This window comes from Thunnus thynnus, chromosome 16 (assembly GCF_963924715.1).
Source record: "Thunnus thynnus chromosome 16, fThuThy2.1, whole genome shotgun sequence".
Lineage (NCBI taxonomy): Eukaryota > Metazoa > Chordata > Actinopteri > Scombriformes > Scombridae > Thunnus > Thunnus thynnus.
In genome coordinates, this window is record NC_089532.1 from 10,790,846 (window position 1) to 10,818,768 (window position 27,923).

General features: G+C 39.4%; 2 protein-coding genes across 3 annotated transcripts; one reads left to right on the forward strand and one right to left on the reverse strand.

The window, feature by feature from the left end:
- Positions 1-251: 251 nt before the first annotated feature.
- Positions 252-10,964, reverse strand: LOC137199943 (plastin-1-like). The gene is made up of 16 exons (XM_067614590.1): positions 10,789-10,964; positions 10,274-10,361; positions 8,778-8,938; positions 8,552-8,681; positions 7,271-7,403; positions 6,729-6,810; positions 5,122-5,287; positions 3,289-3,431; positions 3,092-3,181; positions 2,637-2,835; positions 2,209-2,287; positions 1,796-1,910; positions 1,561-1,694; positions 1,212-1,335; positions 984-1,117; positions 252-859 (listed from the first exon to the last, which is right to left on the reverse strand). The coding sequence occupies exons 1-16, from the start codon at positions 10,792-10,794 to the stop codon at positions 715-717; spliced, it is 1,929 nt and encodes a 642-aa protein (XP_067470691.1). The 5' UTR covers positions 10,795-10,964; the 3' UTR covers positions 252-714.
- Positions 10,965-15,249: 4,285 nt separating this feature from the next.
- LOC137200488 (glycogenin-1-like) lies at positions 15,250-27,764 on the forward strand. Of its 2 annotated transcripts, XR_010931961.1 has the most exons (8): positions 15,250-15,410; positions 20,121-20,256; positions 20,386-20,560; positions 20,914-21,076; positions 22,445-22,571; positions 23,558-23,795; positions 25,205-26,441; positions 26,491-27,764. XR_010931961.1 is itself a non-coding variant. In XM_067615378.1 (7 exons), exons 1-7 carry the CDS (start codon positions 15,281-15,283, stop codon positions 25,376-25,378), a joined length of 1,143 nt encoding a protein of 380 aa, XP_067471479.1. In that variant the 5' UTR covers positions 15,250-15,280; the 3' UTR covers positions 25,379-27,764. The 2 variants fall into 2 exon arrangements, 1 of the variants encoding a protein (XP_067471479.1); XM_067615378.1 differs by having other exon boundaries at positions 25,205-27,764.
- The last annotated feature ends 159 nt before the right edge of the window (positions 27,765-27,923 follow it).

The window sequence follows — 27,923 nt, forward strand, 5'->3', positions numbered from 1 at the left end:
TTCTGATTTACTTATAATCAGTCAAAAATTGGTAATGTACAAATATTTAATGGAGTAGGAAGTTTTCTTGTAACTTTCTTTTCATTAGTCTTTCTCCTTTTGAGGTTATTTTCTCCTGAGGCTTGCAGGGACACTATGTCTTTTAATAAATACCCTTGGCACAGTAATACTTCTGTTTTTTACTCACAACATCACTGACACATGACCTCAACAGGATTTATGGACTAACATATAAATAACCTGGTTTAAACTTCTGACAGTTGTGAAAGATTTTTTATTGAGAGACAACAACACACATATACAAGGCTCTTCAGTACATTTAATAGATTCTTTTTAATAATTAAATAGCAATATTCAATGCACAACATTTACAGAAATATCGTTGCCAAATGAAGAGATGTGTGTGTAATTTTGCTTTTCTCTTTTTTGCTCATCTCCTCTTAAATATCATACAACAAAGAACAATTAAGAGATTGTTCTATGAAATCACACATAAACAAATGCATCAGTTTTGCTGATGAGACATAATTTCTAACTTTAGGTCCGTGTATTGTTTTCATGGATAGAATAACAGAGAATGAGAGATGTTCTTGCTGTGAATGCCACTAGCAAGATTGAAGGTCAAAGAAAAGAAATCACAATGATGTCAAAAATGTGCAAAAGTAGCATGTAGAAACAAAATGCAGAAATGTAGATAGTACTCAAGAGGTTTGTTCATTTCTGGTTCAGTGGTTTGGTCTTTTTCATGCCCATCAGGCAGGCAAACACCGTCAGCACCATCTTGGGATTCACCTCCACCAAATCATCAGGCAGCGCGTAGACACGAGCGCCAATCTTGCGGGCCAGTGAGATTGCATACCTGGAAGAGGAAAAGGAAGAGTAAAAAATACAAAGAGGCGGGAAGTCGAACAAAGGCAGTGAAATTGTTTCTAAGCCGCAGGAAGTTAATGATTAAATGTGACTCAACCAGTCGGGACTCTTACTTGGCATTGCTGAGTTTATCTTCATCGTTCAGCATTCCTTTCTCTCCTCTCTTCACCATGTCCCACTTGACAGAACCAGGAGCGATGGCATCGATCAGGTCAATCACTGGCAGACTGGTGCTGATCAGTTTGTCCTGTGACAGTCAAACAGAGTGTGCATGCAGCCATGTGTTTACACAAATACAATATGCACATACTGTACATACTCACACACACACACACACATACCTTGAAGCTGCTGATCTGTGTGTCCTTGCGCTTCTGGCTCAGGGTGGTGTTCACCCAGTTGAGGATGATCTGATCTCCAACCTTCTCTCCGTCGCCCAGATCTGACAAAACCAGCACTGTATACCTGAAGGAGCAAGCAGGAGAGATAAAGGAACATGTTTTAAGCTTGTGCCACCGCTAAATTGGACTTTCAGCTCAGCAAAGTGCAAATTCGGACACTATTGATCAAAAATCAAATACAGTAAAACATGACAAGAATTTCAAATTCACTGAAAATAGACAATCTGTCTTTCGCAAACAATATACTACGACCAGTAAAATGTCCCACAGCCCTGGACGGTGTGTGTACCTCCTCATCAGCTGCCAGACCAGCGCCAGGGTGTGCATACGACTGCCCTCGTTCAAGTTTTCTCCTCCAATGCCGACCAGAGAGAAGTGAGCTACGTCTCTGCCCAGTTCCACAGCGTAGTTACAGTTCTCCAGCTGCGATATGTGAAGAAAAGCAATGATACATTCCTTTCATTTTTCCACCAAAAAATGTTTTTTGTGCTCCTCAGGGTTGCATTTCTGTTGTATGTTTGTACCTTCTTCATGTTGGCCCCCAGGACAGGATAAGGCGGGTTGTTGACTTTCTTCCAGTTGACAGGTACATTAACCTTCTCATAAAGCTGCATAATCACCAAACCATCACACAGGTCCCTGTAGAGAACAAACACATAGACAAACTGAAAAAAAAATCTACACATAATCTATATCCAGAAAGTTAGATTACAAGTATTTGAGATAACAACAAGGGCACATTTCTGAGAATTTGAAATTTTAGCAACCCAGGGATAGTTTACAAGGAAGGTTTCCACATTGCCCAGATACTAAGTGCCCTTCTACCCTCTCTTTACTACCCTAAATACTGATTAAACTGGGCAGCCCCCGGGTATAAAAAGGTGCCCGTATAATCCCTGATAAGGTTAGTCACATTGATGTTTGACTAATGACATACCAGTACAGGTGGTTGACATATGGAGAGACGCCAAGAGAGTTGATCCAGTTGCGAAATGTTTTCTCCTCTCTGGACTCACCTGTAAAGACATCATGATACGACAGACAAAATCACGTTTTCTCCCAGCTGTTCCCATGCTGTCAGCTGATAGGAGTGTTTGAAGTTCAGCTATTAGCCTACGTACATTAAATAAAAATTTATGGCTGCCATAGCTTGTCACACCCTGAAACATGTATTTTCTTGGACTTTTTATTGGAATGCGACGTGTATATATTGCGATCACATGAAGTGTGTGTGTACATGTCAGCATTTTTAAATGAGTTTTGGTTTTGTGTTGATGGAGAAGCACTGAAACAGCCTCAAGGGCGTGCAATGAATACAGCTAAAAAGCAAACAAAAGCTTTTGTTCAATGACAAGTGTGTCTCACCCTCTATCTGTGCAGCGTCTATGCTGTTTCCGTTCATCTGAGCCCTCACAGCAGGGTACATGTTGTACAGGTTGGCCACAAACGCCAAGTTGAGTTTGATGTTTCCAGATGTGACATCGTGAGCAGAAACAAACTGTCTGCCATCCAGCCGGGCCGCCTGTTGCAGCATCAGCTCAGCCCTTTGATCCAAATCAGGCTCCTTCACATACACAACAACAGAAATAGTAAAGACACATAGTCATGCCAGAATTCAAAAGGAAGGTCATTAATCAGAAGATCAGCAAATAACATTTTAAAGTTGAAACAAAAATATATGACACCGTCTACTGCATTATATGCATCATCTAATCACATTTTTCAGCAACTTTCACTCACTTTTAACATTTTCATTAATTTATTAGCTTCTCATTCTCATTGCTGTAATTTGAAAACTTTACAGAAACAAACTGACTCACATGCAGGCCTCTCATGTCGATTTTGCCGCCCATTTCATACTCTTCTTGGCTAGCTATCTGGTACAACAGGTGGAAATATGCCCGCGAGTCCTACAGTGGTGCAGTAGAAGAAGGGGAGAATGAGGGGGGGGGGGTTACAAACTGGATGTGACTGTTTGCTTGGGTATGTGTGTTTGTGTGTGTGTTCCTCAGGGCACCATGATGTCTTCACTGAAGTTGCCGATCGTCTCTGTTCCAGCGTTGTGTAGATGATGGTTGACCCAGCGGAGCAGCAACTCCTCAGGAGAGCGAGACATTAGATGATCCAGCTGTTCTCCATCTGTCATAAGGCCAATTAGACCTATATACATACAGAATGTATAGTGTTAGTTTTGAATAGAAATTCATCAGAGACAGTTTTTAGACTTTGCCACAGTAAAACTCTCCATTAAGGGTAAAGGGCTGGATATCTAACATTTGGAGGTTCCCAACCTATATCACCACCATACATTTGATTGTGTTGGTATCTTGTGTATCTTTTCTGCTTTGTAAATGCATTTATTACTACAAAAATAGGATATAAGAGAAATGTTGTTGTAACTTGGTTTCTAGCCTGCTTTCAGACCTCTGAATTGCTGAGAACACCTCTGATTTGTAGAGCAAGTTAACAGAATAAATAATATAAATAAAACAAAATAGCAATAGAGTCTGATTACTAGGCTTTGTAAATAACTTTTTCTCATATCGTGTCAAAAATCCAGCACTAAATTACACAAATTGAGCCAAAATGACATAAAAGTAGACACAAGCAAGGCTGTGTCTGATTTATCCTGTTTATACACCCCACACACAAACACATCCTTGCGCTCTGTCTACTGTGAGCACTAATCTGACCATTTCTTCCCCCAATGTCCTCGTCGTATTTCACCCCTGCATTTAAAAGTGTCTCTATTCACCTGAAAAGTTATGCAAGTGAGGAAAGGAGAGGAAACGATCTCTGAAACTGATGCAATAAAATTTGTGAATGTCTATACTCCCTGGTGAAAGTGACAATAAAATAAACATTGCATTACAGCTTGTATTACTATTATATAACAAGTTCACGCTGGAACACAGACGCTAATTAATGAGATGTCATTACATTAAACAACTCTTTTGTAGAGCTCGAGAGTTCACTCTTGACCTTGAAAACAGCAACGTCTACTAAAAATGCACTACGTCAAAACGCCCAGAAGTGCTTAGTTTGATGGAAAGTTTTAACATTTTCAGTTTCCTGAGATCTGAGCAAGGATGATCTGCTGATGAAGATTGTGTTATGATCAAAGGCTTCTCATCAATCAAAGCACAGTACAGTAAGTGAACCTTGAGTACAGGATGTTTTGTCACCGACTCCTATGTTGATTCAGCTTCAACCTTAAAACTTGGGTAGGCAACTTATTTTAGAAGCATTTTTTTTTGTTATATTTTTTAAAACTCTCTTTACATTCCGACAACAATAAATAAATCAAATTCTCTGACTATAAAAAGAAAAAAATCTGATATCTGTGGCTGTCGCAGGCGTGTAATAAGTACGTCCGATCATTTCATTCGGCGCCCGCATGAAATGATTGGAAGCGAATTCAAGCAGATAGATGTGACACTTATTACTTTTGTGGGGGACTTCGAACAGGTGAGAGGTGATCCTGTTTACCGTTTACTGTTTACAAAAGGTGGTTGTGCCTTGAGAGGAAGTCGTGTGTGTGAGTCAGTGCAGTGACTGTTGTGTTGCATGTGCATATGAAGCGTGTTTGTCTGGTGGGAGAGGCTCAGGACAGAGAGGGGAGGGAGGAAGAGCTGCAGGAGGAGGGCTGTATTTTCAAATTCTGGTGGGTTTTTTTGTCTTTTCCAGATAACTGTCTACCCCAGCTTTAATATTTAGAACATGAACTGCATTTCAACTGCATTACTAGATTAGAAACTCTGTGTGTGTATGTGTGTGTGTGTGTGTGTGTGTGTGTGTGTGTGTGTGAGAGAGACTGTGTGTGTGTGTGTGTGTGTGTGTGTGTGCTGACCTTCGTTCCTGCTGATTTCTATATCAGCAAAGAGGCCAACCTTGATAATCTGCCAGAAAAGTCCCAGGACCAGATGGGGTTTTCCAGCCATCAGATCATGGGCGTCAATGCTCACCACCGTACAGCCAATTGCTGAGGCTGAGTTCAGGGCGAGGACCAGATTCTCCTATAAACACAAACAAATTGTGTATCAGTGCGTTCATTTTTGCTCAAAGTAAAACTCACTGGGTAAAACTTAATTTTCTTTGTTTGACAAGCTCAGCAAAAACAAAGACTGGGGCCTGAGTCCTCCACATAATGGCTGACTTATTAGCAATAAAATGCTTCACTCAAAACCAGTCAGAAACAAATGGAAAGACTGGAACACCATACTTATATTTTCTTAATTCCTCCAATGAGGGAGCAATTAGCTACAGAATCACACAGAGATAAAAGAGATATGGGAAAAGTGTGCAGTAAAAAGTTAATCTATGACAGTTTCTTTTTTCACAGTCCAGAATTATTGAGCAACCTTACAACTCTTTTGTCTTAGAGATTTACACTTATAACTGTTAATATTCATACAGAGAATACTTAGCATTTCATAGCATAGGAATTGTATGTGTAACTGCCAAATAAAACAAAATACATTATGTTTCTAAGTCATATCATTTCCTCTTAACTAGTCTGAGTATACTTGAGTTATACTATAATTGAGTTTCTAGTTCTCTATGACTTCTTATTGAAAGGAATAGTTCGACATATTTACTTTCTTGCAGAGAGTTAGACAAGACGACTATGGATATATAAGGCTACCAGCAGCAGCTGGTTAGCTTAGCTTAGCATAAAGACTGGAGAGAGGGGGAAACAGTTAGTCTGGCACCGTCCAAAGGTAAAAAGAGTGCCTACCAGCAGCTCTACAGCTCACTAGTTAATATGTTAATAAATTGTTTGTTTGATCCATACAAAAACAGGAGTGTAAAATCAAATTCCTGGGGTTTTCGTTGGTTGCCTGGCAACATAACATTGACAACAAGACTCCAGCAACTCACAGCTCCCGTCCAAGAAATAGTTCGGCATATAACACCCCATGTAAAACCACAAATTGTTGTTTTTATACTTTTGTACAGATTAAACAAACAAGATGTTAACAAGTGTTAACTGGTGAGCCTTAGAGGTGCTGAAAGGTGGATTGCGTTACCTTCAGACAGAGCCAGGCTAGCTGTGTCCTCCTGCTTCCTGTCTTTATGCTAAGCTAAGCAAATCAGCTGCCATGAGAGAGGAATTTAACTCAAAACTATACCTTTAATTGATGATACAACTATTACAAATGAAAACAATACATACAAAATACAAATAATACAAAATTAATTCTCCCCTCATTATGCACATCAGTGTCACAGTGCATTTAATGTGTGTATTTACTAAACTAAAAATGCTACCTACTGTCTGAGAAGGGAAATGTTGTTCATTTTAAGTACATATTGCCATGTGAAATAATGGCATTTTAATTTTGCACAAACCCTAACAGCGTGCTTTGGATCATTTTGAAGGACACTTGCACTTTACATTTTTGATTGAGACCATTCCTCCTAATGCAATGACTCCTTTATCCTCACGTTACTCACTGTCATTTTGAAGGTGGTAAGTTTCTTAGTGTTGATGACTCTTTCGTCAATCGTGTCAGGTTGAGACATGTTGATCATTTTGCTGAAAGAGAACAAGAATGTCGAGCTGGTGAAACACTGAGTTAGCTTGTGAGCTATTCGCTAAATTTCATGTTCAGAAGTGCGTAATCTCTGACATCACACCATCACTACTTTAATCTTTGTTGCCATGTAAAAGACTATAATGGTCTTTGTCTTTCCAACCATATTCCAACAATGAAATATGTTAAGAAGAGTAAACATGAAAATAATTTACATTTACAGATAGGATAACTGTAATCAGTAAAATGGCAGATAAAGGATTTTTAAGGGAACACCCAGATTAGACCTGCTTATCAACCTGCTTATTGAACTTATCAACAAACATATAAAACACACTGTATGGATGTGCATGTGGTTATATATGCATTTACTGTAGGCTTGTTTATATGTGTGTGTGTGTGCGTGAGTACAAGTGTGTGTGTGTGTGTGTGTGTGTGTGTGTGTGTGTGTGTGTGTGTTACCATAACAGGATGCCATCGCGGGCAGAATTGAAGAGGCTTTCGTCGTCAGGGTTCATGGGAAGAAAATGTTGGCAGTCTGGATCTTTTGCCAAGGATTTGTTGATCCAGTTGACAAATGCCACTTTCTCCTCATCTACACACACACACACACACACATTAGTATGTATTAGAGCTGAAACACTTTGCTTAGTTGATTAGTAGATTGACAGAAAATTAACTGGCAATACTCTCTGATTCCAGCTTCTCTACTGTAAAGGATTTGATGCTTTTCTTTGTCTTACAGTACCAGTCAAAGGTTATATGACAGTAAATTGAAGATCTGTGGCTGGTCGTCGAACAAAACAAGTAATTTGAAGACTTCATTGTAGGCTCTGGGAGATTGTTTTACTATTTCTGAGGCTTAATAAGCAAAACAATCAATCCATTAATCAAAAAACAAATCTGCAAATTAATTGTTAGTTGCAGCCCAACAATGTATGGTTGAAAACAAAGGAAATCATGCCAGGCCCTACATGTGAAAGTTTGATGTCATTCATATTCATATGTAAAGTAAACAAAATTGATATTGATAGTATATCATTCAATAAACTAAACATCCAATTTTCCGAAATTGACCTTTGAAAAACCCAGAAAGTTGTTTGCTCTGGAGGTGTTTCCAGAATAATCAAAGACTCCTCTAACCATCAGGATGAAAAAAAACAGCGTCCACGGCTTGATAAACAAAGATTTTTTAACCTTTTTTACAAGTTGCAACTATTTCCCACCCAGGTAACTGGAAATGACATACAGTACGTTACTGTCGGATTTTTACAACAGAAGAAAAATATAAACGTTGTTTTGTAGGAAAACGTTAAATAATACAATGTGACATCAGTGTAGTCAAATATAACTGATAATAAAACTTTTAAACTTTGTTTCATGTTGTTCAAATTGAGCGAGGAGATATGTCATTTCCAGCTTCCATCTTTGTTCGGATTAGGAAGGTGCACCTTGGGAAACGGCTTAAAAATCTTGTTTATTGTGCAACAGACAGAATATTTTTTCATCCAGAGGGTTAGAAGATGATTTGGTTAGAAGAAGATGGTTTTTAAAGATCACTATTTTCTTTTCAGATCCTTAACTTTATGACTGGAATGTAATAGTAATTCATGAGAGGCACAACCTGGAGCTAATTATGACTATTATTATATATGAACACGTTAGTTTCAGTCATGGATGCAATAATTATGAAACAATTTTTTAGCAAACACAAACACACAAAATGCATCTACTCCCCCGCACCAGAGTAGGAGTGCTGCGTTCCCTCGCTGGAGATTCCTGACATTCCTCCAAAGGAGCGGATCCCATCTCTCCTTGTGATGGATTTTCTAAACGTCTCACTGAGCTCCTTACTCTTCAGCTCTTGATAGATCTGAATATGGACAGGCAGTGTTACTCTATACACTACTGGAGAGAAAGAGGCAATCACACATGCATATATCTTTTCACAATCTGTACTAGAACTTACAGAAACAAATTCCTCAAAGCTGATCTTCTCGTCCTTGTTGGTGTCTCCAGCGACGAAGGTCTCTATGATCTCTCGCACCTTGTACCCTGGCAGGGAGAAATTCGCCTCTCTGAACAGCTCCTGAAGCTCAAAGTCACTCACATAGCCGCTGTTATCAATATCTGATATCAAACAGACACACAGAGAAATGCACACACAGATACAGTCAGTCAATTTACTTCACAAATATATTTATATCATTAAATAATGAAACTTATGAGCCGAATATTTATTGGTAAACATAATCTACAGATGATAAAAGCAAGGACAAAAAAAGTCTGGTAATGCTTTATTAACAGGTCTGTAATCTTCTAACAATTCCCTAATAGTTTCCATGTAATTTGGTACTTAATGTAGGGAAAATAAGGACAAGATGATCTGAATGATGATCTGAGACAAATGAAAGAACTGCTCAATTTAAACCCATAATAAATCTTCCATTGTTCATTATTTATTATTGGAAGCTTATTACAAGATCCACATCTTGAAATAACTTGTGCAGACAAGACAAAAAATTCAATCATTTCCCTGGACTTTAGGAACACTGTACAAGCCAGACAAATGTAAGCAGACAAATTTTTACATTTTTGCATGTGCGCACTAACTGGCCACCTCCACAATTCCCGGACTCTTTGGCTTGCAACATCCTAAAATGAAGCAACGTCTATTTATGACCCCTCATCACATGTTATTGCCTCAGTGTGGACAAGAGTCGTGAGTCTCGTTTGAATGATTTTACAGGCCTCAAGAGGACAAAGTATCCAGTTTTTACACATGAAGTAGGCTGAAATTAGAGAAAAGTTAGAAAATTTGTTCACCATATCTTTTCTTTCTCATCCCTTCAATAATCCTGTCACATTTGTCTTCGGACACCTTGGGGAGGACGCCTACTCCCAGGTCGCTGCTCTAGGTTATGTTAGCAATTAATTGGAATTAACTTGATTGGAAATGTACCAATTAAACACTGTCTCTATTTCCCCTATGAGCGGTATCAAATTACATAGTCCTTGCCAGGATCCTTCTCATAAATTTACAGTTACATATCTTTGTTTCTTTGTAGGAAACTATAGGACGAATAAAATAAAGTTTCCAAAGGTATTTTTACACTGGACAAAATCTCTGTCTCACCTCCCTCTGCCTATTAAACCCACATACAAGGTATTTGTCTATCATAGAGTAATGGGAGGATGATACACTGCATTTACTATGTATTGCTCATTATTATCAGCATCTTTTTTAATTATATAGACAATTACCTGATAAAATCTGGCAATCTGGGGATAGCGCACACTCTAATTACATAAACTTCATAATCCCAGCAATAAAAATCACTTATATAAGAGTTGTATTTTATGGTTAGCTGTAAAACACTAACTTTGGTCAGAATTCCCATCAATACAATTTTTTCGTTAAGTTAGTTGTGTGTTAGAGAGTGTGCACGGGGTTGTGAAACTGACCGATTTTGTTAAAAGCTTCTCTGAGCTCTTCCAGGCCTTCTCGGGAAATCTGTGTGAAATGATCCATTGTCACTTCTGCTGTGTGCACCTGAAACACACACACACACACACATACACAAACACACACAGACATACCGCTCTGTGTCACAATAGGCACAAAGTAGAAACTGATTTTGTAAGAGAAACAATATATCATCTACATTTGAGATGTAGAGACTTAAAATCATTAAAAGCTCTGAAACCTTGCTCACTAAAGTTTGACAAGCTAGATGTTATAAAGTCAGTGTCAGGTTATTTATTGGAACTTGTCCAGGTAACCTTGTGAGTGTTCACACCAGCAGTGAGCTGAGCACTTACATTTCTCAGCTTTGCGCGAACTATTTACACATATAGGCACATTCACACAACATAGATTTCTCATAAATACTCTGAGATCTTAGCGTTTTCCAGTAAAGTATATTTTGGTTGCTTAAGGTGAACCAAACTGAGACAACAAAGGAAAGGCAGATAGATACCTTCATAAGAGCCTGTGTGTTTCCAGTTAGTCTTGTCCGCTGCCTCTCAGTGCAGATCCCACCGGCCTGGGTACAGCACTGTGGTCTTCCAGAGCTCTGCAATGCTTCAGACCAGTTCAGAGAGGAAGCTGGATCCCTGAGAGGCTAGAGCACTGGTTATCTCGTCTAGGAGGAGTCACTCAGGAGAGGAACAGAATGGACCTTTGGCCTGCCTGGCCCCTGAGACAGGCGTAGTCTGATGGTTAACATTTAACACCTCAGCTGTGTCATCATTTTATTTTCTATAAACTGTCACACCAAACTATCAACCTCTCCCTTTAAACTGGGTGTTTCACCTGCCCTCAAGATCGCAGTCATCCATCCCCCTCCTCAAGAAACCCACCCTGGACCCAGAAGTTCTTGCCAGCTACAGACCTATCTCCAACCTCCCTTCCCTGTTCAAAGTGCTGGAGAAGGTGGTTGCCTCTGAGCCTCAGGAGCACCTTAAACACAACAACCTATTTGAAATATTTCAGTCAGGTTTTCAGCACACAGCACTGAAACAACCTGCTGATGCAGGGTCCCCTTCTCTCCTGATCCTCCTTGATCTGAGCAGTGTATTTGACACTGTGGACCACACTGTCCTCTTAGAGCACCTCCTCACCACCCTTGGACCGTTGGACTACACTTAAGTGGTTTCACTCAGAGGATGCAGGTCTAGATGTCACCTGTGGTGTTCCACAAGCATCGCTTCTCGGCCCCATCCTGTTTACCCTCTACATGCTCCCCATTGACTACTGCAATGTGCTCTTCACTGGAATACCTGACAGGAGTATCCAGAAGCTCCAGTACATTCACAACAGTGCTGCCAGGATCCTGATGAGGAAACACTAATATTTAACATCAATTCTGTTTTCATCGCACTGCCTCCCTGTCTTTTTCAGGATTGACTACCAAGTCCTGCTACTCACACACACATCGAATCAACTGAATTCGAACCACCGATGTTGCAGATGTTGCAAGGATGCTCCTTAGGCAGATTTGGTAACCATTCGAACAGAGCCAGCCTCACTGTTTCTTCCTGTTTCCAGTTTTTATGCTAAGCTAAGCTAAAGCTGTTCTGGCTGTAGCTTCTTATTTAGCTGACAGATATGAGAGTGGTATCAACATTCAATAAATGTATTTCCCAAAATGCTGAACTATTCCTTTATAGCATTTACTTGGTAGAGTGTTATAGCACCTGTACTCAGACTATGAGGGCTGCCTATGAGGATCAGTTCAGGGCGGAAATTTCCAACAGTCATCAGTTGAAGAGGGCATTTCAGTTGATAAATATACAATATATAAGTAAATATGAAACAATAAATCCTAACTTACACTGTTGTCCACCTTGCTGCACATATAGCATTTGAGAAGGAGCACTTCTACTGTCTGTCATGACGTCTTCTGTCACAGGTTTTTAAACAGACCATGGTCACATTTTGCATTTCTGTCGCACATGTTTAAAACATGAGGCCTGTGTTTGCTTGCACAGCTTGCCTCACTGCAACACAATGCCCTGTAACCTGAGGCACGGAGCCAAATGCATCACTTAAATGAAACTGCCCCACTTCACAACAACAGCGCCGCTCTACTGCAGCACTCAATACACAGCAGTGCTTTACAACAGTAGCAGACTATGCTCTTTTCGTGTTTTTCAGACTGTTTCCATTTACTTTTAGTTTAATTCATGATGCTTGTTCTAAAATCAGTGTCACCTGTCTGTTTAGGTCAGAAAATATAGAGGCAACATCTTTCCATTGCCAATTGTGCAGCAAACTTCACCTGTGTTTGAGAGTTGTGAAATTGTAAGAAAAGAGAGAGTAAGGAGCTTACATTTAGTTCCAGGAAAGCTGAAGGGTTTATAGTCCAGAATACTGCTGAGGAGTCACAAGGGCTGGTCCAAAGTAGAAAAGAAGCTTGCTGAGGGCTACTTCTGGGCCCCTTTCTTCCTTATTCTCCTTTTCACTTCTTTCCTTTTTTATCAACCCTTTTCTCTCTCTTACCTCCCCTTCTCTTATCTTTTTTTACCTGTCAACCTCTCTTTTCACCTCTGCCACTCCTCATAAAGTCCCATAATCGCTCTAAAACAAGACACAGACCTGCATGAAATGTTTCCCTCTTTGCTCCAAGACAAACATACTGAAGACATTTTCATACCTGATCACTACGCAGTCATATCTGAGTTTTTCCTGTGAATCCACAAGGCCCGAGGCTTCCATCTTTCTGTCTCCAGTTCAGGTCTTTTCTTCCTCAGACACCTGATCAGCCCAGTTTCACTCTGTGAAAGGTGCGCTCCGGTTACTCTCTCCTCCTAGCCGCCGGTCTCAGGCAAGCGTTTCACCTCCGGCTGTCGATGTACCAGCCATAGCTTTGGTTTCGGCCCCTGAGCCAGGATCAGTCGTTGGTGTAAAAGCGTAACGGCCAAAGACTTTCTCATAAGCCTCCTGCATTATTCACCGGCACCTAAGAGCTCATGCGCAGGAAGGTGAATAGAGTGAAAACCATACAGACATACAGAATTACAGAGACTATAGAGAACATAAAATTGTCTAAATTCACATGTAGAGTTTTACTAGTGCACGTATATTTACTCTCAATTTTCAATAACCACAAATAGGAAATCTAGATGTTCACTGACCAAATGTGAAAAATATGGGATGAAACACACGAGGAAGAGACCCTAAGAGTAAAACATAACCTTCTTTTAAAACTCTCGTTCTCTATTCTTGATCCATTTGTCATCATTTCATCTTCAAAAGTTAAAAGTTAGGTTTAGTTTTTTTTAAGCCTGTCTTAAAACAACGTATGAAAGACGTACACAAAACATTTACTTCATTATACTCTATGTCTTCCGTTTGTATTATAGATTTTTACTGTCATAGTAGCTGGAACTGAAATGAAGAATACTCCACCCCTACACCAGCCTGCATGTCCATGTTTGGTTGAGCCTGTGATGATTCGCTCATGTGTAATGTGAAGTCATGTCCACTCAGAGGCAGTGCTGGCTTGATCTGACATCTGAGGCTGAGCTGCTCAGCTGCTGGAGTACAGAGGATCTTCCTGTTTTTGTTAGAAAAGTGGACCAGTATAGTGAAGGTCATCCTGCTGCTGACATGTCGCAGCTTAAACTGCAGCAGAGAGGACATGTGTTTTATATACTTAGATGACATTTCTGAAAATAAATAAACATCAGGCTCTGCAAATCCTGTAGTATATGTGTTGCATTGTAAACCTGATCAGACCAGAGGGAAACAATCACTACCTTGTATCCAGTGGTGGAGGAAGTATTCAAATCCTTTATGCATTATCACTCGAGTAACAATACCACGTTCTAAAAATATCCTGTAACAAGTAAAAGCCAGACACACAGGGTGAGGCAGTTAGTTTGTGGTATGATTAATTTCAAATTTATTGATTAAAAGTATTAATACTTGCCACTAAAGCACATTATGAAGGGAAATGATACAGGCCTTACACCTGCATCACACTATTGAGGACTACAGAGAGGCCCTGAATTGAAATTTAGCTTGAAGACCTTTATTAATTTATATATAATGCCACTAACCACTAATTACTAATACATCCACAAAGCACTGAATGTCCTAGTTTGTTGCCATTTTCCTGTTTCATTATTAAAGTCAAGTAGCTAAGTTACATTTTGTGCTTACATGTTAGACATTCCTGAAGTAATTAGTATTTAATCAGCAAACCGTAAAGCCAGATTACAACAGTTTATTGCACAGACAGTGAGAGGCATAGATGTCCAGGAAATAGACCTCCAGCCCCTCTTGTGACACTTTTTTTTTTTCAAAATTCAAGGCAATTCTGCAGGTATAGTTAAATATAGGCCTCGTAGGTTTTCAGCTTTTGCGTTTTCATACACTAAGCAGGAGTCAGCAATTAGGTTCTACCATGGGCCAGTTTTTTTTTTTTTTTCATTGGGTACCATTAAGTAGGAACACAGGCCTATGTGTTTTGTTTATTTTTTTTCTTTTAATTCATTTAAAAATAAATATATTTTCTGAAAAGTGTAATTTAAAGAGTACCATTATTGTTAATTATCAATTCTAGATTAGTCTCCTACCAGGTGTTATTGTTGTTCTTATTGATTTTTGTGATTTTGCCCATCACAATAATCACTGAAAAGAGAAAGGGAGAGAAGATGTAACGGATGTTTAAATGGTAACCCTATTTACGAAGGTCTCGCGAGATTTGTAGACGTTTATTCATTGTGCGCATAATTCGTCATTGTACAAAACAATTATGTTTTTATGATGTGACAACGCTGAGGTAAAGGTCTCGTTGGGTTTGGGCACAAAAAACACTTGGTTAGGGTTAGGGAATGTGATGATTCAGATTAAAATGATAAATCTCGCGAGAGTGTCGCACATTGAGGGTTATCATCCAGACACAACTGAGTGCTACGCAGAGAGGGGGCGTGTCAGCTGTCATTGACCACCTGACCCGGAAAATGTGGGACTTAATTCCTGTGTTAGACTGCTCTCAGCTGCTGAGCCTCTGCGCTTCGCAGTGCAAACCCTCCATCTGCCCCATCACGACCCCCGACCCACGGGCGGACCCTCCTCAGCGCATCATGTCGGGTAAGACACCGGTTCTCCGCCGTCACTCGCATCCGCCGCAGTGCACTGTCACCGGACACCGCGACCCCGGACCGGACCGGAGCTGCGCGAACTGATCCTCCCAGAATATCGCGAATTTATTAAACGCTGCGGAAAACATAAACTACAACGCTCAGTGCTCTTCTCACACGGACAGAGAAGAGGCGTTGAGATTAAATATTCGGTGTAGTCAATGTTGTGGATATTTTATGGGTCGATGTGTTTGATTTGATGACTTGCTGCAGCGGTTTGGACCACAGTGAAGCTGCTGATCATCAACAGCAGCACTTCCGCCCACAGTTTTCAAAGTCAAACCGTTTTGAATGCAACTAGTGCAGTTGAGCAACACAAAATGTAAAAAAAAAGGGTCCTATTGAGAAAAAAATACATAAATTTTCTTTAAAATGCCATATTTTGAATAGATTTTTGTCACATCATTTAATCCTAGATTGTCACTGACATTTTAATGTTGGTTTTGGTCCAATGTTTGTGGGTTGGGTAAAAAAATCTGATGTGATATATGACAACACAGACAGGATCACTCAAATTTGCTTATAATGACCAAGATATATATACTTGGTGAGGCCTTTTTCTAGGGCTGCAACTTCCAATTATTTTCATTATCGACTCATCAGTTCATCGTTTTGTCTATAAACTGTCAGAGAATAATGAAAAATGCCCTTTCTAATTTCTTAAAGCCCAAACTGATGTCTTCAAATGTCTTGTTTTGTCGGCTAAACAGTCCAAAACTCAAATATATTTAGTATTCTATCATGTGTGACTCATAAAAGCTTCAAATCTTCACATTTCAGAAGCTGCAACCAGCAAATTCTTGGCATTTTTACTTAATAATTGACTAAAACAATTATTTGATTATTAAAAAATACTTGCAGATTTATTTCTGTTGATTGACTAATTGATTAAAAGATTAATTGTTCATGCTCTACATTTTACAGTTTAAAAATAACGTTATCAGTGCTATTACTCTCAATTTCATGTAAGTTATAGGCCGGCACATAGCCAGACACTGGTACCAATATATCTAATCTGATACTGGTTGATACTGTGGCCCAGTGGATTTATTGGTGTAGTTCTGAGATCTAATATGTAGAGTGAAGTCAAAGTGGAATTGTGGATTGTGACACTGGATGACACAAAGTGGGTAAGTGGAAATTGCTCACATTGCATCACCAACATTGCCGATTTCTCCATTTTGAATTGCAGACGGTTGTCTTAGCTTAGACTAAAAAACCAGTTGTCGGCATGGCTATTGCTTCATATTTACCATACGCAAGCAAGAAAGCAAATAAGCGTCTTTCTCTTCAGGAAATGAATCTGCAACAATTTTGATGATTTGTCATTTTTACTGTAAAAGATCATTTCAACAATTAATCAAACATTCACTGGTTTCAGCTCCTAAAATATGAATATTTAATGGTTTTCTTTAATTCCTATGATGGTAAATTAAATACTTTTGGGTTTTGGACTGTTACACACACACACACACAAAATAAATAAAACAACTTGATGTCAGCTTGTGCTTTAGTGCAAGAAAATGTGATTTTTCTTTTTCACTACAGACCAAACGGTTAATCGAGAAAATAATTGTCAGATAAATCAACAATGAAAATAATTGTTTGCTGCAGCTTTACTTATACAAAAATGCACAGACAGTGGGAGAAACGGCGGGAAATATTCCAGCCCTGCGTCATAAAACCTGATGGCTCTTTTTCATTTTAACTGGTTAACACACAATTTTATGCACACTTGTTGAAAAGATAAAATTCTGGCAGAATAATGCGCGTAGGTGCAAAGGCTATCAGTAAACACCATCAATGATAAACAGGTAATGCCTGCACAATTCCTCTAAGCCACAAAACTCTAATAACAACAATGTTTCAATCTTACTTAGATCTTCGTCAGGTCAGAATGTTTAAAAGATGGAAACCACACTCATATTTATACATCATGCACACTAATAGGCTGACAAGCTCTATGATGGCAGGTGTGGTTAACCATCCAAACTGCCTAGGGTGATAAACATCCAAAAACAATGAACAATTCAATAAAGTACATAGAAAAAAGCAGTAATACAAAAGCCATACTTCAAAATATCAAACATACATCTTATATATAAACATTATTTATCATCCCATATATCTAAATCACCTACGTTGAAAAATATATTGTATTAAGTCAGAAGAAAGAAAGAAGAAACCTTTAGCCTAATTCTTGTGCAGAAATTGGGTCTGAACACCCTTTGATAAAAAGTTCATTATAAAGTAAGAATTATAAAGTGCTCCTCTACAATCATCGAGTTCTCTTTTACTTCTAAAGAAGGTGTTGTTGACTTCCTGGTTCAATGTCGTTGTCAAGGATTTGACACAGCTGTTTCTCAGTGCGGACGTGCGCTTCAGTGTGTGGCCTCGAAGTTTTTTTTTCCCTAATACTATAAAAGGCCGTAATCGTCAGACCTCATATGTTGTATTACTGCTAATGTGGTCAGTAGACAGAAAATGATAAGCACTAATAAAAAGTTACTGTGCGATAAAGGAATGCCAACAGTAATGATATACAAAAATATAGTATACTGTAGCCTATATTTTCAAACATATATAGTAAAATACACTTAAGTATTCAATGTAGATTGGAAAAAGGCACTTTATGTGTGTTCTCTATGCATTTTACTTACTTATTTAATATGTAAATGTATCCCATTATAGATTATTAATGAATTTACTCCATTCTATGCACTCTAAGATAAATTACAGCCACATAGCGACACTTAAAACTGAATGTGTTACTACTGAATATCATTTTATGAACTGTTTATCGGACCCAGATGTGAGTTGTAGATTCTGTGGAAACACAGCACATGCTTCCTGTATGGCCTCGAGGGTGTAACAGGCGTTACACTGTTCTGATAGTTGGGTTATAGTTCCTTGAATCAGACCCTAGCAACCGTGCAGCACTCACACACTCATCGATCAGGTTTCCCAGAACTCCCCCCCCCCCCGAAAACACACTCAATCAACTTGATGAATTCTATCTTGCTGGCTCTGGGCCCACTTTCATTCAAGCAGCAACACAGTGTGTCCCCCCCGTTGTTGTTAATGTGTTCATGGGGCACTCATCAGACGGGCATTTCCACCAAATTTATACACTTTATACACAGTAGGCCCGCAGCTGAATGGGACATACTGCTAACAGGCTGCAGTGAGCTGTACAGTACATACAGGAAGCATTTAGACAGTGAAAAAGTGGAAAAAATATGTATTAACTTTTAGTTAGGTAGTAGTTACTTTAGTTTAATGTCAAATATAAAGTTTGATTGATTGTTGACTGCTTTCTTACAATTTGTAATTTCACTTTAATAGCAAATATAAATGTACGATGAAAGCTGAAACAGTCATATGTCAGCTGCATGTTTATTTGAAGTGATGAACGCAGAAAAATGATATATTTACATAACTGGTGCAAACTTGTTTATCTTAATCTCCAGCATGATTAATAGGTCATCCATTACTTTAATATAGCAAAGACACAGACACATTACATATTATAGCACAGAAGATAAGCCTGACAACATGAGTATCCGGGAGAGTTGGGGAAACACCTGTCAGTCGCTGCTGGCTGTTCATGTGATTCTTGCAAATGAACTTATTCATATAAATATCCCTGTTCCTTATGAGCAAAATTAGCTATAATGTGTGGTGGTTACCCCTTCTTGTGTGTTGCTATAGCGATTCAAGTAGCATGTGTGCATCAAGGTCTGCTTGTATATCATTCTCCTTAATGGCAGGGGGGGAAGCTGTGAAGTGCTTGTTAAATAGTTGCCTGTGTAATTTATTGCATATGATGGTTTTATAAACTATTCTCAGTCTAGGTGTTCACTCTTGTCCCCTGTGAAGTCAGAGAAGTCATGGTTCGGAGTAAAACCTGAGGAAAAGTTACATTGAGTAAATGTTTGTTGTTGCACTTTATCAATTTTTATAAGGCTGTTGTTAGTTGCTGTCAGTTTTACCAAAAAACAGTTAATTGGCTCACTGTTCTGTAATGAACAATCATAATTAGGACTGAACCTAATGATTATTTTCATTATCGAGTGATCTGCCAATTATTTAATCGATTAATCGTTTGTTTCAATGAAATACTAAAAAGCTGTGAAAAATAGCATTCACAGTTTCTCAGAGTTCATTGTGAAGCCTTCAATTTTCTTACTTTGTCCGATTAATGGTGAAAAAACTTTATGATTTTTTAATTTATTGTCATATATGAGAAAGAAAAACAGCAAATCGTTACATTTGAGAGGCTGGAACCAACAAACATTTGGCATTTTTGCTTGAAAGATGTGATAAAGAAATGATTTATCGATAATCAAAGTAGTTGCAGATTCATTTTCTTTCCATCAGATAATTGTTGCAGCTCTAATCATAACTGTCACCTACAGAATACAGTTTGTAGCGTAGTTTATATATATACAATTTATCATGAATGCAGTTACTCTCATCAAATAATTCTTCATTGTCAATCAGCCCTGGTTATTCTGATAAGACAATGTGCAATGCAGCTTCATTGAAAACCATAAGAAAAGACTGAAAAGAGGAAATAGTGATAACACCAATATGATAACAATCATTATCATGGCTGATCATTTTGTGTGTGTGTGTGTGTGTGTTTTTCTCCAAGCAGACCAAGCTTTTGTGACGCTGGCCACCAACGACAGCTACGCCAAAGGAGCGATGGTTCTTGGCCAGTCATTACGAAACTTTCACACAACAAAGAAACTTGTCGTCCTTGTAGGACCTCATGTTGCAGAACCTAGCAGGTAACACTTATCAGCTCTTCAGCTATTACTCTGTCTCTTCCGCTGTCTCTCTCTCTCTCTCTCTCTCTCAAAACACAAACGATATAGTCAACAGACACACTGACGTAAATCATACTCCGTGTGTTGCAGAGATGCGCTGCGCTCCATTTTCGATGAGGTGTGTGTGGTAGACGTTATGGACTCCGGTGATACGGCTCATCTGTCCATGATGAAGCGTCCGGACCTGGGAGTGACCTTCACAAAACTGCACTGCTGGACACTCACACAGTACAGCAAGTGTGTGTTCATGGACGCAGACACACTGGTGAGAAACGAACAATGAAAAATCACAGTGTAGTTTAGAAGGTTTGAATGTTTTCCGTCAGATTTTCTTTCCTTTTATTCCTATTCTTCATTTTTTTGTTTGTGCTCTTACAATTCTTTGTCCTTCAATAACATAAAACACGTTTCATTATTATTTTTATGCATTTATTGACTTCTGAGTGAAAAATTAGAAGAGGAAATGCACTGTTATTGGAATAATTGTGAGGTAATTGTAACTAAATACTGAATAAGTTCAGGAACTTTTGTCTGATTTCTTCTTGGTAAAATGGAAATACTGATGAATAAAACTCAATATATTTGTGTAAATAAGTAATTTTATTTAAATGTATTCAGGTGCTGTCAAATATAGATGAACTCTTTGAGAGGGAGGAATTATCTGCAGCGCCGGATCCTGGTTGGCCAGACTGTTTCAACTCCGGGGTGTTCGTTTTCAGACCGGCCAATGAAACACACGAGAAGCTACTCACGTTCTGTGCTGAAAACGGCAGCTTCGACGGTGAGACCAGAATTTCTCTCTCTCTCTTTTTTTATTCTCTTCTTTTCATCTCTTTCCTTTCTTGACCCATTGAAATAAATCAGAACATAATCTCACTTCTAATCAAATCAGAGGGATTTACACCGAAACGCTAAGTTTCATGTGTATAAGGAGACAGATGCTGATATCTGAAAGTCAATGGGTATTAAGAAAACTAAAATCATAGGTACAGTCTGTGTGACCTAAACCACAGGTTTCTGAAGGGACATTTTACACTTCTGAATCATGGAGGTTTTGGTTTACTACACCAGCCCCTAACCACTTATTTGAGGCATGAAAATCCACATTCTGCGTATAACCAACTTTGCATAAACAAGCGGCAACCGCCCCGATCGAGTGTCGAAGCCTGTCTACTGATGCAACTATACCCTCAAACGTACCCTTTAATTTCCTCTTCTTACTGGAAAATTATTTTGGAAAATCTCCGCCAAAAACACACACACACACAAAAAATGAAGTTGGCCATTATGACTCATTCTTGCAGAAAAAAATATTGATGTTTTGAGAGAAAACTTGTAAAACCGTGTGGGAGTTTTCATTGTTTGAACAATAGAACAATAAAAAAGACACATTCATAATGCTTCAGTAAAGTTGCAGGGACTAGGACTGAATTCAGTTGAAGTTACAGTATATATGATTATATGCCACTTTTGTTTGTCTGTACAGTCACTACATCATTAGACTGATACCCAGAGGTTCCTGCAGCTGCCCTGTCCACACACACACACATACACACACACTCACACACTGTAAATGTCCTAATCTTAACCCTGACTCGGTCTAACCTTGTCCTCGCTCTGCCTGCCAGCTCACCCCTGCCCTTTGCCTGCCATTAACACTCTGTCACATAGACTGCCATCAGTTTGTGAGTGAGCGCATTGATTTCGCCATACGTTGTCATTCACTCTATGCAGCATCCTCTCACAGCATTGTCAACACCCTTTTTTTCAATTTCTATTTATACACGTGATAAAGGACACAGTCTGTGGGAATGTACGGTACAGTATGCGTGTGTCAGATAAGGTCAGTGTTACTGAATGAGAATGTATAAAGTCTTTCAGATAATCTAAAGCTGATCAAAATAAAAATTCGATGAATAAAAGCTTGTTCAGCTTGTTTTCTTGTCTTTGAAGTTCCTTTTACTCGAAGCAGAACGCCAAGTCATTCTCACATGACCGTTGCTCTCCTGGTTGTGGGTCTGTTTATTTTTACATGCCATATCAGAGCTCCTAGCTTTCTCTCATCTTGTCCTGCTTTTGCCAGAAGTTAGTTTTATGTCTAAATACTTTTTGTGTTTGTTTTTTTTTTTTTGTCTTTCCACGTCTGCAGGTGGAGATCAGGGGGTTCTCAACAGTTTCTTTAACACTTGGGCGACGGCAGACATATCCAAACACCTCCCCTTCATCTACAACCTCAGCAGTATCGCCATCTACTCCTATCTGCCAGCTTTCAAACAGTCAGTACACACACACACACATGCACACACATGTCCAAGTCCATGTTTAGCTCAGCTTATTGCCCTCATTCTGTAGTTTTCTCTGTGTGTTTGTGTGTTAGGAGGTATAAAGCTTATTCAAGGTCGTTGTGTATTTGTGTGTGTGTGTGTGAGTGTGTGTGTGAGTGTGTGGGTGTTGAATTACAAGAAGCCGCAAGCACCACACACATTTTTCCAGAACCAGCTACAAAATAGAGGGGCGAGCTACACTTCTGTGTACGTGTCCTTCTGTTTAGATGTTTAGTTCAGTGCAAGGAATCATACTGTATTTTCCCAATAATATTAATATATTAATGGTGCAATCCAGACATGTCAACTTGGGTCTTATGTTTTAGTCATAAGTTCTATCAATAATAATAACATAATAACTGCCAAGACTTGGAAATATGGCAACATCGCTACAAAAAAGTCAAATCACAGATTTTAAACAAACCTCCTGGTTAACCAAACCAATTTGGAAAATAAACAAAGGCAAACTGTTAAATTATTGCAAAAAGTTTGTTGTTGTAAACATCCCAGTTTACAAAAAGACTTTCTGGTTTAACTTTGATTTACTATACTTCCAATACCGGTGCACACACAGTTTTCTGGTGTAATGAGGGATCATTACTGACATTTCAGCTGTAGGCACTTTTGGTTTTACCTAAAATCATTATAAAGTGGTTTTGATCATCTGGATAAACTGTTGAACTAAAGCACTTGTGTTTTTCCCCCATCTGACTCTTGCTGTGTCCCCAGATCGCAGCTTTTACACCAGTTTGTAAAGTTTTATCGTGACTAATGTGATAGAAATGACTACAAAACTAAGACTCAAGTTTTAATAAACCAGAATCATCCTGTGATACAATTAGAGGGGAAATTACATTATTATTTGCTGTTAAACTTTCCTGAAATTAAAGAATTTTTCCTTCCTGCCATCCCATGTTTTCAATGCTGTATTTTCACAGGTACGGCCATGAGGCCAAAGTGGTGCACTTCCTTGGCAAGGCAAAGCCGTGGAGCTACTCCTACGACGCTCAGAAGGGTGAAGTCAAAGGTCACTCCATGTCCCCTGACCAGTGCCATCTGCACCCGGACTACCTGCTCATGTGGTGGCAGTTGTACACCAAATCTGTGCTGCCTCTGCTGCAGCAGACCTACGGGGACACTCCCTTCGTCAGCGGCTTTGTGGAGGCGAATGAAGAAGTATGTCACCGGTTGTGGTGTGTGTGTGTGTGTGTGTGTATATGAAAGCAGGGTGTTTGATTTAAGGTGTGGCTGTTGTGAGTGTGCATGTGTAAAGGCACATAGTGGGATGGTTGTGAATGTGTGTGCTCGTGTGTTTATCTGATGCAGCAGGTTGCGTAATCGCCATGCACCGAGTGTGTTGAAACCTTTAATTGTTAGGTGAACTCTTGCTTCTCTTGCACATATTTTAAAATGTGTCAGTCTATCGCGGTTTGCAATTACCAAGTGGTTAGAGAGCTACATATCGAAGCTTCCTCTTCAGCTCCAAATAAAAAGCTGGCCAGTTTTAGTTGTCATAGTAACAAGTAAAAGTTGATTGGTTCCACATTCCTCGGCCTCCCATCTGTTGCCAAAAGTCGTGTTTGTGGCCCGGTGGTATAGCCAGTCTCCTCAGTAGCGTCAAGACATTATGAAAAGCTTTCTGTCGTCAATGAAAGATGCAGGGGCGAACGTGCTGCCGGGCCTCCAACGACTGTTCAGCACTTCGCAGAATGGCAGGAAGTTGCCCTGATGTCTGTTGTAATAGTGCAGCAGTGAAATAGTTGTGAATTAGTCAAAACAAATGATAGATGAGCAGGTGGTACAAGAAATCCTGGCAAACCTGCTGCTTTGCCCAATTACTCAAAGCTGTGTCATCTTGTGTCACAAGTTGATGCAGGCAAACATCCCGGCTACTGTGGGAAAGTTTTCCACTGGCTCAGGGTAAGGTTTTTTTCCTGTAGACCAAAGTAAGCTAGAGATTAAGGACAATTTAAAAAAAAAAAAAAAAAAAAAAAAAAAGGTATTGATCAAATGCTGTACATTTAGACTTGGTTCTTTGTGATTTTTTTTGATTTTTTTGTGTGATTTGAAGAGTTTTTAACAAGGTCATTGAACTTTTTTTGTGGAATAAAAAACATATCAGACACAAATTATGACTCAAAGCACTTAAGAGCATTTTTTTTTATGTCTGAAAGGATGTCTGGAGGTGGTCCTTAATTTTTTATTCTGAATCTTGCACTCTGTGTTCTCTACTCACTGCAGCCATTATTAATTTAATTGGTATTGACTTGAATGTACATCTACTGTAAGAAACTGAGCTTATCTTTTTTTAAATAATTTTACCATAAACTGCTTATATTATCTAAGAAACTCAACTCTTATCTGCCGCAAGTGTGTTGCAAAATCTGTTGTACTCTTGTTGTACTCTGACTCCTCTGAGGAAACGCCTGCAAGCACTGTATGTGCAAAATTCCTCCATTGTGAGGTAATTCCAGCTGAGTTAGTGCTGAGCATGGCTGAACTTGGGGAAAGCAGACCATATAAAGTATTTCTCTACAACCGTTTTAATGATTCATTCATTCTTTCTCTGTCTGTGTGTCATGCAGGTTAAGCTTCACGAGGAAGTGAGAGAGCATTCGGCGCCCTCCGCTCCTCCTCCTCCTCGTCCTCAGGTCTCGTCAGAGGAGAGGAAGAAGCGCTGGGAAGCGGGCCAGATCGACTACTTGGGTGACGACTCCTTCGTCAACATCGAGCGCAAACTTGACTCCTTCTTAAAGTAGCGGGGGAGGCGGGCGAGGGAGTGCGACAGACAGAGAGAGCGCCAGTTGAAGCTCTGTGTGGGTCGGGAATTAACCACCGCGCAGCCAATCACAGGGGCTTGATTAGCAGGTGACTGAATGAATGCCTCTGTGCAACTTTGAGCCTCACTCTCTGCATCTTGTCAGTGTGTGTATGAATTACAGAGAGTATACTGTTCACTTTTCTCTTTAAAGGACCAGTGTGTGAGATTTAAGGGGATCTATTGGCAGAAACAGAATATAATATTCATAAGTATGTTGTCATTAGTGTATAATCACCTGCAAATAAGATTCGTTAGCTTAGAATGAGTCTTTTATATATACATAGGGAGCGGGTCTTCTTCCACAGAGATGCCATGTTAGTTTTTTTCCGACCCGCACACTATCCCTAACCCCCTAACCCTAACCCCTACTCTGCTTCTGATTGGCTCTGACCCAGATATTTTTACCCCAACCATCTCACTCCTCGTGCCTAAACCTAACCAACCTAACCAACGAAGGCAACGAGTACTAGCCAATCAGAGGCAGAGAAGGGCAGGTCTTTGCGGAAGGTGGGTGGGGAAAAAAAGGGTAAATGCTAGATTGGATCAATTAGGTTAGACATGCCTGCCTACTTTAGCTTTCAAAGTAGAGGCAGGTTTTTTTGGCGGGGGGGATAGATAGTAAATAAATAACCAGATTAATTTATTTGTATTTATGTTTATGTTATGACAAAACATCAACATCAAGTTATCACATTTCCATCATTTGCAAGTGTATTTGGGTTTTTTTTTAAGGTGGAACATTGTCATGCAATGATATTTTGACAACAGCTAAGTTAGCTGGATGGCCTACCTGCGCAGACAGCAGCTGCACATACGCCTCTTGAATCAGGTTGTGGGTTGCCAGGTTGCAGTGACAGAAGAGTTGAAATGATTTGTAGTGTGTGGATTGTGTTTCATAGATGATCTGGGGAGTTTCCCGGAAGAAACAACAAAACGGTAGGGCACTGGGAGATGGCCTTGAAATACGGGAGAAACCCTGGTTAATACAGGAGTGTTGGCAGGTCTGGGGTTTAGGGTTAAGGTCGGGGTTACGCTAAGGCGAATTTCAAGGCCACCGTAGGTTCTCTTACACACTTGAAAGGGAGTGGTGAGGTGTATTCAGTTAGCTGCAATCTGCAACCTCACTGCTAGATGCCTCTAAATCCTACACACTGGTCTTTCAAAGGAAAAGTTTGACATTTTTGGAAATATGCTTATTTGCTTTTTTTTTTTGCCAAGAGTCAGATGAGAGGATTGAAACCACTCATTTAAGAGCGATATCAATCTTCTTATCTAATCTTAGCAAGAAAGCGAATAAGCTCATTAATGTCAAAAACAGTCAGCTACTCCTTTAAGTGTTCTTGTGGATCTGATGGAAATGGATTCATAGTCCTGAGTCTTCCTTGCCTGTGGAAACATTCAGCAACAATGCAAACTTTTGGAAGGAAAGGGAATTTAATAAGTTTAGCTGTTGTTCCTGGATTTAACCACAGTTCCTATCCTGCAATAAGTCTTTCCAAACCACTTCGAAGCAGATATGCAGCCAGTGGCTCACGTCCCTTTTGCAGTCTCTTTGCTCTCCGTTTTAACCAGTTATAACCGACAATCCTGCTTTATTTAATCTGACAGTGTTCACCTCGGAGTACATAGATGAACGTCCTTATCTGTGCCTCTGACACTCACCAGCTCCTCGTGACTTCTGCTTTGTAATGTCTGACACTGTATTAGGGCTAGGCCTGTTGTGTTCTATTTGCATGGCACAGAGTTGAAACGTGGGTCAGTAATGAAGTATTTTGAACCACATCATAAAGTGATGTTGATAGTCAGTTTTGTGTTATGTTTTTGTGTGGGATTAAACACTAGTGCGCTCCCCGAACATCTGTCAACTGTATTCGTGACTGCATGTATGTCCTTTCCAGACCCACATCAGTAAATCTTTGTGCCATGACCTGAGTTTCATCACTTTCTGTCTGTAGTGTAACCAGCTGCCTTATTGCCGTTCACTGTTTACAAAACCTCACTTACTGTAACTGCTGCTAGTAGCATAACAGATTTTTTTTTTTTGAGTCCGTCCTCTCCTGTTGCCAATACCTCCTTTAATTCACTCCAGCTGTGTGCCCTTAAAATAAATGTAGCTTCTTATAATAATAAAACTTTCCTCACTCCATGAAACTGACAAGATTGAGAGCAATGATATGAGTTTCTAATCTTGTCAGTTTGCTAAACCCAAATATGCATGAGTGTGAAAGTGGAACAACATAGTGCTGTTAAATTAATGCAGATCTGTCCTGTTGCCCAGCTGTTAACTGTACATCCATGTTGCTAATAAAGAAAGGTGAAAAACATCTTTTATCCACCCTCTTGTCATGAATTTCATGTTTATCAAATGCTATAAATTTTAATCATCTGCAACTACCAATTCATTTTGTTTTCTTTTAAATGTCAAAATTGTGAAAAATGACCTTTGCATGTCCTGAGAGCCCAAAGTGACTTCTTTAAATTTC